The following is a 14,598-nucleotide window of genomic DNA, read 5'->3' on the forward strand; positions in this document are numbered from 1 at the left end:
AGCACAACTATAAAAGGCAATATACAATTCAATAGAATGTTTCAATATAAATTGTAATTTTTTAAATATTACATACAAGTTGTCTCATTTACTTCACTTATTATTGATAATAAAAAAGATACTACAGCAAACATTGTAGTAAACAAACCATTTTTCAGAGCAAGGAGACTTCAATATCTAAAACAGATCAGCTTTTATACAGAGTAATATATATTAGTAAAAATGTCTAAAATTAATAATCATTTAATCATTGGCAAATCCATATACTTTCAAACTGCCAGCATCTCGCTTCCTATCATAAGTGTCTTTATCATCACATGCATATGCTAATAAATATTGTTTCGGATGCCAAGCAACTGTGAAAGTTGCTGCTTCCACGGGTATATCTGCAATCTTCTCTCCAGTTTCAACTTCACCTATGTCTATAACAAGATCCTCAGATGCAGCTGCTAACAACTGTCCATCGTAAGAGAATGATATAGTTCTAACTGGCCATTCTAATCTTGAGAATGTCCTTAAACAGCATAATTCATCTGCATCCCACAATGAAACTAATGCATCGGCTGAACCGGTAGCAAAATATCTTCCAGTGGGATCAAATTCTATACAAATGCAAGTCCCTGGATGCGCTTTGATTACATGTAACAACTCCAAATCTGGATAACTAAGAATATGTACACAGCCTTGCCCGTTTGTGAGGTAAAATGTATCAGAGTCTTTGTTCCATGAAATTTCATTTACTTCAAAATTGAATTGTTCTTCTGCACGAATTCTCATCACTCGTGCATCGATGAAAGTAACCAGATCTTCTTTATTCCCCACTGCTATTGTATTGCCATCAGGAGACCATGATATGTTGATATTTTCTCCTCGTGTGCTGATATTTGCAGTGCACTTTTGTGTTCTTGTATCCCATATCCGCACAGTTTTGTCTCCACTTGCAGTGGACAACAATTCTGGATAAAATGCGTGCCAGCAAAGCTGATCCACGCTACCACCGTGACCCCTGAATGTTGTCTCTTGTTTCTGCAACATATTTATTTGAATCATAACCCTAAAACTGTCTGTAAAATGAATAAATATTATCAAGTATACTAATGGATAAGCGTATAAGAATCTCAAATGATGAAATATCACACTAAAATTGAGAAAAACAAAATAGAAATAGTGAATACAAGCCAGTTAAAGATGTTGTGTTTATTTACCAAACGATCCGGTCCTAGGGAAAAGATGCATACAGATTTATCAAACGAACCCGAAGCCAAAAGTTTTCCATCACAACTCCATCCTACACTGTGCACTTTTGCAGAATGACTTTGTTGTTCCCTGATTTTGTTGTGGGATTTAAAGTAATTGATTAGTTCTTCGACGCGAGAAACAGACATTGTGGTTATGTTTATCACTGTTCAATGATTTATTTATCCAATTACTTCTGTTGGGTAGTGAAATTATCAGTGATAATCTGATATAATACATTAGTTTTAATATTCGAATGGATTAATGCTTATACTTAAACTGATTTCTATTATTAAAAAGTTATGAAATAATAAAAGTCTGCGGGGATGATCTTTGGTCCATTCATTGATTTTAGAACAGTTGATTCTTGCCGCTTTCTTCATAATATATGTATATGTACTGTAATCTGGCATGAATCAATTGCTGCTAGACTAATAGTGGCTCCTCTTGTGACGAAACTAAGAAGTTCCGTTTGGAGTCAGCAGAGACAGCACCTATTAGTATAGTAGTGCCTCACCATAGTAAACCAAGGCGGGGGCAACCGGCTTAGAATTATGAAGCAGGTAGAGAAACTGCTTCTCTTCTAATTGGTTGATGCTTTACAGCTAAGCAATGCAGCCCTCACAATTTGTTAAATTATAAGAACTCGAAATAAAATTAGAAATTATCATGTATAAACATACTATGATGATCGAAATCGTTGCATACACCAACTTTATTAAAAACTTTTACTAGAAATGATCTTAAGATATCCGAGTTACTATGTAAGATAGAATATTCCTAAAAGATATTCGACTTTTCATTCTGTCGTACATATTAATATTTAATTAATATACCGTATATCTAAACTCAAGAATAGTTTTTAAATATTTTGCTCTGTCACGGGTATATAAATAGAGCAGGAAGCATGCGTCGTTGATTGTGTTATTACAACAAACGAATATCAACATTCTTTTTTATGTGCACCGGTATCTTATTAAAATTTTGCAAGGTAAAACGAGAAAGAAAAAATATGAATTTGTGTCGAGATCGTAAACCGAATCGATGATCTCGATTTTCTCTTACAATATGCTCGCGAGCAGCAAATTAAGCTTCGAAAACAATTTCCTCTAGGTTAGCAAGGTTTCATCAGTTTCAATCAGTTTGCTCAAGTGCACGAGTGCCGGATCTGAGATTCTAACCTCGCATGAATTCTAAGTAGTACATACATAGATCGAACGAACGAATATCTATTTAATGTGAATCGTTAGCAAATATTTTGGAACGATGCGTTTTACGACAACCGTTAATTTCAAGATACTGCCTGTCTTTCGGTACCGCTTGACGGTTATTCGATCATTCTGCAGAAATCGTCACTCGGACGTACAAGAATTGTCGGCTCATATACGACCTACGCAATTCCGAAGGACAGGCCTTGCCGAATATCTAGGATCATTCGTCAGAAATACGCGTAACTATCGTCATTCCGCAGCTATTATTTCAATAAGATCGTTTGCTACCAAAAAATACAATGACAGGGAACTGCCTAAGTAAGTTCAATCTCTTCTCCAACTTCCTGCAATGTGTACAGATTAGAACTGTTAATTCATGAATTACCCGAGTAAATAAATATTTTTATTTCTCAGTGAATCTAATGGAGATCAAGGTGACGATCCAGCTTCATTACCAGCAACTGTTGTTGTGCCAGAGGTATGGCCCCATGTGCCTGTCATAGCAATTAATAGGAATCCTGTGTTCCCCAGATTTATAAAGCTTATCGAGCTTAGTAATCCAATTCTCATGGACCTAATTCGTAGAAAAGTTAAATTGAATCAACCTTATATTGGCATTTTCTTAAAGAAGTCAGAGGAGTAAGTTAAACAAGGATCCTGGTGTCTGTAAATATTAAAATTTATATACACTTATCTCTGAATATAACTGTTTTGTTAGAAATGAAGCAGATGTTGTACAAAATTTGAACGATATTTACCCTGTTGGCACATTTGCACAAATACATGAAGTACAAGATTTAGGAAATCGATTAAGATTAGTTGTGATGGCACACAGAAGAATTAAAATTGTTGGTCAGATTCTGGAAGAAATATCTCCAAAATCCATACATGGTAAGTAATGGAAGCATATTTTAATGAGATATACTTATATATTTATATTTTTACTTTTATTCTGTTCTATAATGTTGAGAGCACTTAGGATTGTATGTTACACTACCACTCTGCATAGCCTGATTAAGATATTGTATTATTGTACATTGCATAAAGTATTTTCTTTTGTAATTATTCAAATATTTTCTATATAAATGTACTATACTGCCTGATACACAGAGATGAAACTGACGTTTCCACTACTAAATACAACAATTCACGTCCCTGTAGACGATACAGTAACTACTAGCAAACCAAGTCGTAGATCATTAATGCGCAAGAAATCTGAAAATAAGATAGTAGAAGCAGAGAAAACTAAAAAGATTGAAGAAGCAAATAACGTATCCGAAAGTGTAGCCTCGGAAAAATCAACAGAAAGTACAGAGGAAAAAACTGAGCCAGTAGAATCTGATAGTAATCAGCCACATATTGGCAGTACTCAGCCATTGTTGATGGTGGAAGTAGTAAATGTTACACACGAGAAATTTAGACAGACTGAAGAGATTAAGGTAACCATTAACAGCATACTCGTTGAATAACTATTAGTAATGTCACTAATTCAATGTTTATTATGTAGGCTTTAACACAAGAATTAATCAAAACAATTCGGGATATAATCAGTATGAATCCATTATATCGTGAGTCTCTGCAACAAATGTTGCATCAAGGTCAGAGGGTTGTAGATAATCCAGTTTATTTGAGTGATTTGGGTGCAGCTCTAACTGGTGCAGATGCACAGGAACTGCAACAGGTGTTGGAAGAAATGGATGTGAGTGAAATTGAATCTTGATGATGTCAATATATAAATTGATCACAATTGTAAACTTAATGTTATTTGTAGATTTCGAAGAGACTAAGACTATCGCTTGCGCTGCTAAAGAAAGAATACGAATTAAGTAAATTACAACAAAAAATTGGTAGAGAAGTAGAAGAAAAAGTCAAACAACAACATAGAAAGTATATTCTCCACGAACAATTGAAAGTCATAAAGAAAGAATTAGGATTAGAAAAGGACGACAAAGATGCGATAGCAGAAAAATATAGAGAACGAATAAGATCGAAAACGGTTCCGAAACCAGTAATGGATGTGCTTGAAGAAGAATTAAATAAATTGAATTTCTTAGAGAGTCATAGTAGTGAATTCAAGTATATTCATTTTTTACAAATAACAATGAATGATTCCTACATAATTTAAGTAATGAAACGTGATCTGTATAGCAGTATCACTTTATTTTCAGTGTTACAAGGAATTATTTGGATTGGCTCACATCTTTACCGTGGGGTGTAACAAGCTCAGAAAATTTAGATCTTCAACAGGCGATCGAGATATTGGATAAAGATCACTATGGAATGGAAGACATAAAAAAACGAATTTTAGGTAACTAAATATTCAAATTATCCACATTTTTTTGATAATGCCTTTTATTTACTTTCGTTTTCTTTCTTTCCTTAAATTTAGAATTCATTGCTGTTAGTCAATTAAAAGGTTCAACACAAGGAAAAATATTATGCTTCCATGGGCCACCGGGTGTCGGAAAAACGTCAATAGCAAAATCGATTTCTCACGCGCTTAATAGAGAATATTTCAGATTTAGTGTCGGTGGTATGACAGACGTTGCAGAAATCAAGGGACATAGGCGAACATACGTTGGAGCAATGCCTGGCAAAATTATTCAATGCTTGAAGAAAACGAAAACTGAAAATCCACTGGTTCTTATAGACGAGGTTGATAAAATAGGAAAGTAAGCTATTTTCTTAATAAATAAAATGATGTCTATAAAGATATTAACATAAATTGCTACAAAATATAATGTTGTATTATAGAGGCCATCAAGGCGACCCAGCGTCCGCCCTCCTAGAAATGCTGGACCCAGAGCAAAATGCGAACTTCCTAGATCACTATTTAGATGTGTCCGTTGATCTCTCGAAAGTTCTTTTTATTTGTACAGCGAACGTGATCGATACGATTCCAGAGCCTCTTAGAGACCGTATGGAAATGATAGATATGTCAGGCTACGTTGCAGAAGAAAAAGTCGCAATCGCTAAACAGTACTTAGTACCGCAAGCCATGAACGATTCCGGCCTTTCTAATCTTCAAATTAACATGGACGACAGTGCGCTTAATTTACTAATCAAATTTTATTGTCGAGAATCAGGAGTTCGAAATTTGCAAAAGCACATAGAGAAAGTCCACCGGAAGGTGGCATTTAAGGTTGTTAAGAAAGAAGCAGAAAAAGTTAACGTCACCGCAGAGAATTTACACGAATTTGTAGGAAAACCTGTGTTCACTCACGATAGAATGTACGACATAACACCGCCCGGAGTTGTTATGGGCCTTGCATGGACAGCCATGGGGGGCTCCACTTTGTTTATTGAAACAACAATTAGAAAACCTATCACAAAGAAATCTGAAGGTAGTTTTGAAGTTACTGGACACTTGGGTGATGTGATGAAGGAGTCCATTCAGATAGCCATGACAGTGGCAAGGAAATTCTTGAGCAAAGTAGACCCTGATAACAATTTCCTCTACGATTCACATTTACATCTGCACGTACCTGAAGGTGCCACACCGAAGGATGGTCCCAGTGCTGGTGTAACTATCGCGATAGCATTAATATCGCTTGCTAAGAATAAAGCGATCAGGCAAAATGTCGCGATGACTGGAGAACTTAGTCTCATGGGCAGGGTTCTTCCCGTTGGTGGTATCAAAGAGAAAACAATTGCCGTAAGTATTTAAGTTTCAATTAGTATTTCATACATCACACAGTTGTTCCACTAACTCTAGCATTTCAAATATCTCGTCTATTGTTAATGACATTAATCATGAAGTTATTCTATATTTTTACAGGCAAAACGAGTTGGTGTAAATTGCGTGATCCTACCCGACGAAAATAAGAAAGACTACAACGACTTGCCTAAATACATCACAGACGGTCTCGAGATTCATTTCGCTTCCACTTTTGCCGATGTATATCGTATATGTTTCATGGAGGATCACGAATCTAAGATTATTAGTAGTCACGAACCTATAAATCTTAATATCTCAACTCCACAAGCTGCCCCGCTTCTAAGTAAAAGTGACGCGTAAAAACTAAGTACTTAAAACGCAGATCCATTCGAAATCATTAGACTACAAAGCATACTTTGAATACGTACTATTTTCGAAATAGTACGTCGGTGAAACATAACTGTAAACTTCGTCGAGTCAACTTGACTGATCTACTTTTTTAAGACAAATTTTGATAAAGATTTCATTAATAAAACGTTTTTTTACTTAACGTATCGAGGAATTAACGAACTCAACAATGTCAGAAGTCGCTAGTCACTTCGATTGTCGAAAAGAGACAATAATAGCTGCTTTTTTAAAACAAAACTGATACCGTAAATACAATATAGTAATGTTCATTTTCTTCATGTATGGTGTAATAATTTAGTGATCAGAATTAATGTCAACTGTAGCAGAGTTGTATATAAGTTTTATCGTTTTTACGCAGAAAATCTTGTGTTTTGCACCGTACAGTACCGTTTTCTAAATAAATATAGAGACAATGTATATAATTGATGAAAGTTAACATTAAAGGTCTTCTGACTAATATAAGAAATATTTTTTCTACGAGTGTGTTACTGGTAACATTCTGATTTGTAGAAATCCTACAGAACATTATAATTTCTATTGTTTTAAATCATTTATAAACAAATAATCATTTGTATGGGAAGCTATATTATAAATTGAATGTACAATTTTTATTAAATGCAAATAAATAGCGATAATGACACCATTACAGCTTAAGTTTATTGAAAAATACTGGTAGGTATATATATTATTGGCATCAATTATCATTGTGTCAACTAGGAACTTCCATTTTGCTAAGTCTGATTATAAAATCACACAATCTCATTTGCACTTGAATTTCAATAGGATTGTTTGTAACATAAAATCCAGGTACACCAGCCTTTTCTAAAATGCTCTGCTGGTCTGCTACTTTTTGATCCAGTTGTAGAACTAACTTCATGTCTAATTGCTTCAATTCGTCTTTATGTTTTTTATGCAATGCTGTCTTTATTGCTATCCTCTCCTCATCTGTGGAAGTAGACGTTATTGTCTCCTGCGTTTCAATCTTCTGCTGATTTAGTAACTGAAGACGTTGTTGGAAAAGATGCTTTTCTGTAACATGCTGAATTTCCATTAAGCCTTTAACAATCTCAAATATCGTATCATTTAATAGAGAGTTGGCTAATCCAGATAGTAGTTCATATGGAAGCCTCATTTGATATTTAGGCGGAAGTTCACCAGCCATATGCTGAAGTTGCTCTACCAGGAAATATAATTTCCTCTGTAGATCTTGAGGAGTTGGAGTAGCAACGTCCATTTTCCATAAAATATCTAGATACTAAAATTAAAAACTATTTCAGTACGGTCTCAATGCATTGTAAATTAATCGTAAATAAGAAAATAATTACATTCTGTAGCAAAGATGAGGTTAGGGAACAATCGATTTTGATTGATAACGTCTGTTTAATTTTTAATAATAATTCAATAATTTTATTTAGTCGATGTTGTAATCAATTTGAACGCTGAACCGATTTTTTCATTATTTTATGCAAGATATTTGCATGTAGTTGAACTTGCACTCTGAGTTCATTGTCAATAGATGTCATTTAGTATAAATACTGAATTTTCAATGCACGTAAAATATATTATTTAACAGATCACACATAATTTCTGTATTTAAACATGACAAATAAAAAATCGTGCTAAACATACTGTATAAAGTTACATTAAAATAACGTTTAAAATAATTTTTATATAAATACAAAGTAGAGAAAAGCACTAGAATATAGAGGTCATGGAACTTCAACTTGCCTGAATAGCTCAGTCGGTAGAGCATTAGACTTTTAATCTAAGGGTCCAGGGTTCGAGTCCCTGTTCGGGCGTATTCACTTTTTCAAAATTTTTTTTAAAAATTCTCCAATTAGTATTGTATACAACATAAATTATAACTGTACGAGTCAATATCAAACATGAAAGATATAGTGTCTTTTTAATTGTATCATTGTTTATAAATTCTGATTTGTATGGAGCATTGTAAAGGAATAAACGAGAAAAGCATTTTACATGTGTTCAACAATTGCATAAAATTTACACATGTGGGCACAATTTTAAGGAAAGTACAACATAATCTATCCCTCAAATAAGTAAAATAATGCTACGGATAGATATTTTTGAAAATGACGCGCCATACACTATAAATGAATCCGAGCTACAGTTCTGTGGTATATAATCTGGTTGCGCGCGTCACCTGTTTATTCATGATTGAGGAGCCGTAATGCAGACCTCTGCGGAGGTTCGCAGTTGTTCTTGTAGCATTCCCATTTTGTACATCGAGCGTGTATTCAAATTAAAAAAATGTTTCACTTAAGCCGTTCCTTAAACTTAGAGTACTTTCAAGCAAGTGTCTAAAAATGTTCTCATTTTATGATGGACTATAAACAATGCCACTATGTACGAGCGCGGCCAATGCATCACAATATCACGCGGATAAACGGCTAATAATAATTGTCACTGAAAAAGCCATTTGAAAAGCGAAAAAATATGTCCTCACTCAACACGAGCGTGCCGTATGCAGAGAAAATACTTGCGCTTCTCGAGGAATTCTGTGGTCTATCGTATCCACAAGTCCAGCAGAAGCTGAACAGATTCGTGAGTTACAGTAATACTGTCAATATTTTTATCATGTGCGCAAGAATTTTTGGCGGCATTCAAGTCCCCGTTCGAATACGTTGCGTTACGTATACTATAATTATCCGTAGGATTTTTAATGGTGTAATTTATGTTGCAGATACAAAATGCAACGAATACAAGGGTTACGTTTTTGGTGCTTCTTCTCGATAAATCGGAAGAAATGGTGATCCATGTGATAGGAGAACAAATTTTGGAAAGAGAATTACGATTCCCTGTAAGTATTAATTTGCAAGTACAATGAAATACAAAAATATACATTTATTGATTTACTTGTAAAATTTGAATATTTAAGAGAAAATTCAAAGCTTTGTAGCACATGTTCTGAATATTAATTAACTCCTTAGTTGAAATTAACTATATTGTAATAATATTCATAAGAGTAAATTCTATGAATTTTAATATCCTTAATCTGGCTATACATACAGTGAATTTTATTACTTTGTGTGTTCTTGATTTATTTATATTTTTAGGGAAATAAATTGAAGAAATGACATTTTTTTAAAAATCTATGTAGTTTTAACTAAAAAATTAATCAACATTTGAAATGTAACAGGTGTACAAAGATCCTTGTGAGTAAGTGTAACGTAATCTACATTATATATGTATAACACTGTTCAACATCTGTCTGCATCTTGGTAATCAATAAGCAATCTTTTTATAGATTTTTAAGCACTCCATATGAATTTAGAAGTTGAGTTTCTCTATTATCCTCAATCTCTAGGAAATTTAATTTAAAATTCTCAACTTTAAGAATTTTTTCTGGTTTAGCTGTAGAGGATATACAAATATTTCTTGCATAAAACAATTCTGTAGATTGTTCCAAATACAGTGCTATATATTTTAATAACATTATAAATATTTAAACATGTTTAAGCAATATTTAAAAACAACAGGCTTCTTTTAATGCACTCATTCTATCAGATATTTTTCAATTTATTTTAAAAATTGAAAGTCTAAGATAAAATTTAATTATACAATTTCAAATAAAATTTAGAGCTTGGCATAGAATAGTTTTAAGGATTGTCCTACATTGGTGATGCAGTCTGGTTGACTGACAATGGCTTAATCCTCAAATAGAATACATAGAAACCTACATGGAGGAAGCCATAGATGAGGCTGCTATTGATATAATATTAGGCTGATGAAAAATACTACCAATAGTGGAGATACCACTTATCATTATATACACATTCCTAATTTTTAGTTCATAAATGAAAAAGTTTTATTTGCCCTACAGATAAGATAATAAATAATAGTTGATTTGCACAAGCTGCATGCAGAAGTTATAATTCTGGTAGATGAACATTAAACTTAGGTATTATAAACAACATTTAATCCTTTGTACTATTCTTGCTTTCTTAAAGGATATTAGAGAAGAATAATGTTATCATATCAGAAGTGATTCAAAAATTCTAGGGAGTAAGTGATGTCACTTCAGGAGTGACTTCATAGTTTCAAAGAAAAATAGTGCTGTCATATCAAAGTGCAAAGGCTTAAATAATTGTTTATACTTTGCATGTTTTATTTATGCAACTTTAAATATTTTTTACAGATACTAAATAACATTTTATACAAGGCTATACAAAACAAGGCACCAACAACTATAGATGTCGCATTGGTTGATGAGGAAATAATACGCCGCATCCAATGTCAATGTCAATGCCAATGTCCAATGCCAAGTTCATTCTTAATGATTCCTATAAAACATCCTAAGCAAGATTATACAGCTGTAGTAGTTTCTTTGATTGATGATAACAATGATAGAACAACTGATAAGCATGTAGAAATTGTTCAAGAATGTTTTCGGTGAAATATTTTTTCTGCTGCATTAAAAGTGGATTAACAATTTCGAACAATGAAAACTATTATACATTTCTGTTTTGTATAGATTTTGCTTGGGATTTTTGTTGAACTCGTTCACATGTTATGAAGAAGTTCGTCAGAAGAAACAATGCCAGAAATTACTTGCCATTTCTAGAAAACTATTTAGTCATTTAGGTAATATTTTATAAATATAAAATTATTGTGTTCATATACGTATTTGCATTGATTACATATATATGTATAATATTGCAATTCCATGTTAATAAACAGGAGAGTTTTCCGATCTCTTGCGCGAGATTATGGCAGAAGTAAGAAATCTAACAAACGCAGAGCGATGCTCGTTATTTCTTCTGGATCCCGATCAACAGGATCTAGTTGCTAAAGTATTTGACGGTATTGCTATGAAAGAAGTAAGTTGAAAGTTTTCAAGACAGAATATTATGTCCGATAAATAAAAACTTAAGATTTAATTGTTTCTAGTCTGTGAAAGAAATGAGAATACCGATAGGGAAGGGTATAGCAGGTCACGTTGCGACTACTGGTAAATTACTTAACATTAGGAACGCGTATGAACATCCTCTTTTCTATCGTCGTATAGACGAGGTTACAGGCTTCAAAACCAGAAATATTTTGTGCTTCCCAATTAGAGATGAGGAAGGAATTGTTGGTGAGTAAAACGTTCATTTGTCACTTGTTACAAAAATACATTATTATAACTGTTTTCTACTGTAGGTGTTGCACAGCTTTGTAATAAAAAGGATGGATTGTACTTTGACATCTTTGATGAAGAAGTTGCAACTGCGTTCAGTATCTACTGTGGACTTTCCATAATGCACAGTATCATTTACAAGAAGATGAAGGATGCCCGAGCGAGAAACATACTCAGCAACGAAGTTATGATGTATCATATGATGGTAGAACCTCGTCAAATACTAGCTGTACTTTGTTGAGACTGTAATTTAGTAAATGAAATGATTCTTTGCAGGTGGAAGAAAGTGATGTTCAAGCGTTGATCAATTGTAATCACAGCTCTGATATAGAAGATTTTAATGAATTCCATTTTTCACCGCGACGTGTACCTTTTGCGGACATGCCGTGTTACACAATCAAAATGTTCAATAATCTAGGTCTTACTAAGCATTGGAAGCTGAAACAGTCGACATTAGCTAGGTAATAAAATTGTCAAGTATTTTAAGGAAAAAAGGAAACGATGTATGATTAATTGAAAAATTGTGTAGGTTTATATTATACGTGAAGAAGGGATATAGGGATGCACCTTATCACAATTGGCCACATGCGTTCTCTGTAACACATTTTGGGTATTTATTAATTAGAAACCTGCATTTGATTTCTGAAAACTACATGACGCATTTGCAAGCTTTAGTTTTCTTAGTGGCTTGCTTGTGTCACGATATCGACCACAGAGGAACCAGTAACTCATTTCAAATGGTGTCTAGCACAGTACTGGCAAGTCTTTATAGTTCCGAAGGTTCTGTAATGGAGGTAAGCTTGCATCTCCAAAGATGAAAGTGCTATGAACTGTTAATGGAACAACTTTTGATAATATGTCTATTTTACACTGTTCGACAGAGACATCACTTAGCACAAACTATGTGTATTTTGAATACAGAAGGTTGCAATATATTTGAAAATTTTAATAGCAACGAATACTATGAAGCATTGGATTTATTGAAAAATAATATTCTTGCGACTGATTTGGCAGCTCATCTTCGCGTTGCGGAAGTGCAATACCAAATGATCAATAATAATAATGTTAAAAATGATTCCAAACAGCGAAAACTATTTTTTGAAATGCTTATGACGTGTTGCGATCTTAGTGATCAAACTAAACATTGGACAGTTTCGAAAAAGACTGCAGTAAGTACAATATTTAGATAATTATTACTCTATCTAACACCGATTTTGTACTTCAGGAATGTATTTACGAGGAGTTCTTCTCACAAGGAGATTTAGAAAGGAGTATGGGCATATGTCCTACAGAAATGATGGACAGAGAACGCGCCTCTATACCAGACCTTCAAGTTCAGTTTATTTCAAATATAGTTATTCCAGTTTTTACGTGAGTATATTTTTATAGTAATTGTACTCAAGCTATTTTGTTGCCTTAAAATCATTTTACTGTCTTCTGTACTTTCTTTTATAGTAATCTTGCCACATTATTCTCCATGCTACAACCACTAGTTCACATACTGAAAGAAAATTGTGATTTGTGGGAAGCCTCTAACGTCATATTTCAAAAGAACAAACGTTTAGGAATGAAAGGCATTGCTATTTTGATGGATCCCACTTTCGAGCAAGAAGTGCTGCAAATCTATATGCAAACCCACGACAATTTGTCAAGGGACACTATAGTCAAATTGAAGTTGAAAAATACAGAAAGTCATATTCAAGATGAAAATGAAGATGAACTGATGTAACTTCGGAGTTAGAAATTTAATATTATTTTTGTTATAAAAAGTAAAATTTATAGAATATATAGGATGAGTATTTTTTTAAATTCGAAAGCAATAGAAGAGCTTATTAGATGGTAAGCATTGGCCGAAATTTAATTGGTAGAAGGACGCTGGCGTTCTAATGTTACTTTATTTATTCAATTTAATGTTACATGTACATATGTATGTATGTGTGTATTATTAATTCTATAACTATTGTTTTCTGAATATGAACTGTCTCAGTATTTACTTAATAGACAATCGCGTGATGTTCGATATTTTGTACTGTAAAATTAAAAAGAGTAAAACACAGTTCCTAATGTAAAGATATATAAATATGTCAACAGACTCAGAGTTGGTATAATTTAAAAACTTTTAATACATACATATGTACATGATTAATTATAGTAGAAGTTTATAGTATGTCTAATATGTTATATCGCAATGACAGTGCAATATTTCTCTTTTAAGATTGGAGTTGTCAGTAAGTGCAATTAAAGGATAATAATAAGTTTAAATTATGCAATATTTCCTGCAATATTCAAATTTTTGTATAACAGTCTCGTGAAAATTTCTCTGCTCAAATTTACGAGATACGAGTAAAGTTACTATTTACATAATATATGTATATTATTAAATTCATCTTTGCATAATAACGAAATATTCTAGACTTATTAAAAATACAATTATAGTAGAACAATGAATGATATATTGCAACATTAATCAAACTTAAAATATTCTTGTTCGTAGTTTGGCCCTTACAGTTTGAAAAAAGACTTTTGCATAGTAATTATTATTTAACATTTTTTAAATATATTCTCATTTTCTAATATTCATGAACAATAAAGCATAATTCAAATAGCCTTTGCAAACTTATACGTCATATTACGAAGTATGTATACAGTATTTGGAAGTATTTACAAGCCTATCAATATGCGCGAAACTTGAACTATTAGTAGATTGAATACTAATACTTATATTTTAGATGAAACTGAACGAACATAAAGGAGATAAAATCATTTATAACGTATGAATAAAATAGAAATAAACTATATACAAATGTATATGCAATAAAGAGAAATGTTGATTAATTACAAAGTTATTGTGTTGCATTTGACGCTATGCTGTACCATATTGTCGTAGTTTGTATCTGGCGCCAAAATGAATCACTGACTGATATAAGTCAGTTAACTTCTCTGAT

The 14,598-nt window shown here is 32.9% G+C and overlaps 4 protein-coding genes and 1 non-coding gene across 8 annotated transcripts; 3 read left to right on the forward strand and 2 right to left on the reverse strand.

Moving 5' to 3' along the window:
- Positions 1 to 34: 34 nt before the first annotated feature.
- tex (THO complex 3 homolog tex) lies at positions 35 to 1,667 on the reverse strand. Its single transcript, XM_033464924.2, has 2 exons — positions 1,206 to 1,667; positions 35 to 1,026 (listed from the first exon to the last, which is right to left on the reverse strand). Exons 1-2 carry the CDS (start codon positions 1,383 to 1,385, stop codon positions 244 to 246), a joined length of 963 nt encoding a protein of 320 aa, XP_033320815.1. The 5' UTR covers positions 1,386 to 1,667; the 3' UTR covers positions 35 to 243.
- Positions 1,668 to 2,031: 364 nt separating this feature from the next.
- On the forward strand, positions 2,032 to 7,156 carry Lon (lon protease homolog, mitochondrial). 3 transcript variants are annotated; one of them, XM_033464901.2, is made up of 11 exons: positions 2,032 to 2,227; positions 2,350 to 2,765; positions 2,862 to 3,086; positions 3,166 to 3,338; positions 3,558 to 3,886; positions 3,955 to 4,146; positions 4,219 to 4,523; positions 4,616 to 4,755; positions 4,837 to 5,119; positions 5,202 to 6,102; positions 6,226 to 7,156. In XM_033464901.2, exons 2-11 carry the CDS (start codon positions 2,503 to 2,505, stop codon positions 6,463 to 6,465), a joined length of 3,051 nt encoding a protein of 1,016 aa, XP_033320792.2. In that variant the 5' UTR covers positions 2,032 to 2,227; positions 2,350 to 2,502; the 3' UTR covers positions 6,466 to 7,156. The 3 variants fall into 3 exon arrangements, with proteins under 3 accessions (XP_033320792.2, XP_076380609.1, XP_033320793.2); XM_076524494.1 differs by lacking the exon at positions 2,032 to 2,227 and having other exon boundaries at positions 2,235 to 2,765; XM_033464902.2 differs by lacking the exon at positions 2,032 to 2,227 and having other exon boundaries at positions 2,236 to 2,765; positions 3,609 to 3,886.
- Positions 7,079 to 8,256, reverse strand: gdl (gonadal protein gdl). Its single transcript, XM_033464926.2, has 2 exons — positions 7,839 to 8,256; positions 7,079 to 7,768 (listed from the first exon to the last, which is right to left on the reverse strand). Exon 2 carries the CDS (start codon positions 7,745 to 7,747, stop codon positions 7,223 to 7,225), a length of 525 nt encoding a protein of 174 aa, XP_033320817.1. The 5' UTR covers positions 7,748 to 7,768; positions 7,839 to 8,256; the 3' UTR covers positions 7,079 to 7,222.
- Positions 8,240 to 8,312, forward strand: TRNAK-UUU (transfer RNA lysine (anticodon UUU)). Its single transcript has one exon. It is a non-coding gene; the product is annotated as a tRNA-Lys (tRNA).
- A 633-nt stretch (positions 8,313 to 8,945) lies between these two features.
- Positions 8,946 to 14,495, forward strand: LOC117217361 (cGMP-dependent 3',5'-cyclic phosphodiesterase). 2 transcript variants are annotated; one of them, XM_076524504.1, is made up of 12 exons: positions 8,946 to 9,078; positions 9,218 to 9,334; positions 10,673 to 10,926; positions 11,009 to 11,118; positions 11,215 to 11,354; positions 11,425 to 11,611; positions 11,677 to 11,858; positions 11,930 to 12,114; positions 12,183 to 12,447; positions 12,535 to 12,822; positions 12,879 to 13,024; positions 13,109 to 14,495. In XM_076524504.1, the coding sequence occupies exons 1-12, from the start codon at positions 8,971 to 8,973 to the stop codon at positions 13,380 to 13,382; spliced, it is 2,256 nt and encodes a 751-aa protein (XP_076380619.1). In that variant the 5' UTR covers positions 8,946 to 8,970; the 3' UTR covers positions 13,383 to 14,495. The 2 variants fall into 2 exon arrangements, with proteins under 2 accessions (XP_076380619.1, XP_076380620.1); XM_076524505.1 differs by lacking the exons at positions 8,946 to 9,078; positions 9,218 to 9,334 and adding an exon at positions 9,603 to 9,689.
- The last annotated feature ends 103 nt before the right edge of the window (positions 14,496 to 14,598 follow it).

Source organism: Megalopta genalis, chromosome 9, assembly GCF_051020955.1.
Source record: "Megalopta genalis isolate 19385.01 chromosome 9, iyMegGena1_principal, whole genome shotgun sequence".
Taxonomy (NCBI): Eukaryota; Metazoa; Arthropoda; class Insecta; order Hymenoptera; family Halictidae; genus Megalopta; species Megalopta genalis.

What these genes read in the sequence shown, in the direction of transcription:
- tex (XM_033464924.2), bottom strand. Translation starts at nt 1,385, where the DNA reads ATGTCTGTTTCTCGCGTCGAAGAACTAATCAATTACTTTAAATCCCAC. An exon ending in CCCTAGGACCGGATCGTTTG is followed by an intron (nt 1,027 to 1,205) that starts GTAAATAAACAC and finishes AATATGTTGCAG; the next exon opens with AAACAAGAGACAACATTCAG.
- Lon (XM_033464901.2), top strand. Translation starts at nt 2,503, where the DNA reads ATGCGTTTTACGACAACCGTTAATTTCAAGATACTGCCTGTCTTTCGG. An exon ending in TTCTTAAAGAAGTCAGAGGA is followed by an intron (nt 3,087 to 3,165) that starts GTAAGTTAAACA and finishes CTGTTTTGTTAG; the next exon opens with AAATGAAGCAGATGTTGTAC. An exon ending in TCAAAGAGAAAACAATTGCC is followed by an intron (nt 6,103 to 6,225) that starts GTAAGTATTTAA and finishes ATATTTTTACAG; the next exon opens with GCAAAACGAGTTGGTGTAAA.
- LOC117217361 (XM_076524504.1), top strand. Translation starts at nt 8,971, where the DNA reads ATGTCCTCACTCAACACGAGCGTGCCGTATGCAGAGAAAATACTTGCG. An exon ending in AAAACTATTTAGTCATTTAG is followed by an intron (nt 11,119 to 11,214) that starts GTAATATTTTAT and finishes GTTAATAAACAG; the next exon opens with GAGAGTTTTCCGATCTCTTG. An exon ending in TTATGATGTATCATATGATG is followed by an intron (nt 11,859 to 11,929) that starts GTAGAACCTCGT and finishes GATTCTTTGCAG; the next exon opens with GTGGAAGAAAGTGATGTTCA.
- gdl (XM_033464926.2), bottom strand. Translation starts at nt 7,747, where the DNA reads ATGGACGTTGCTACTCCAACTCCTCAAGATCTACAGAGGAAATTATAT.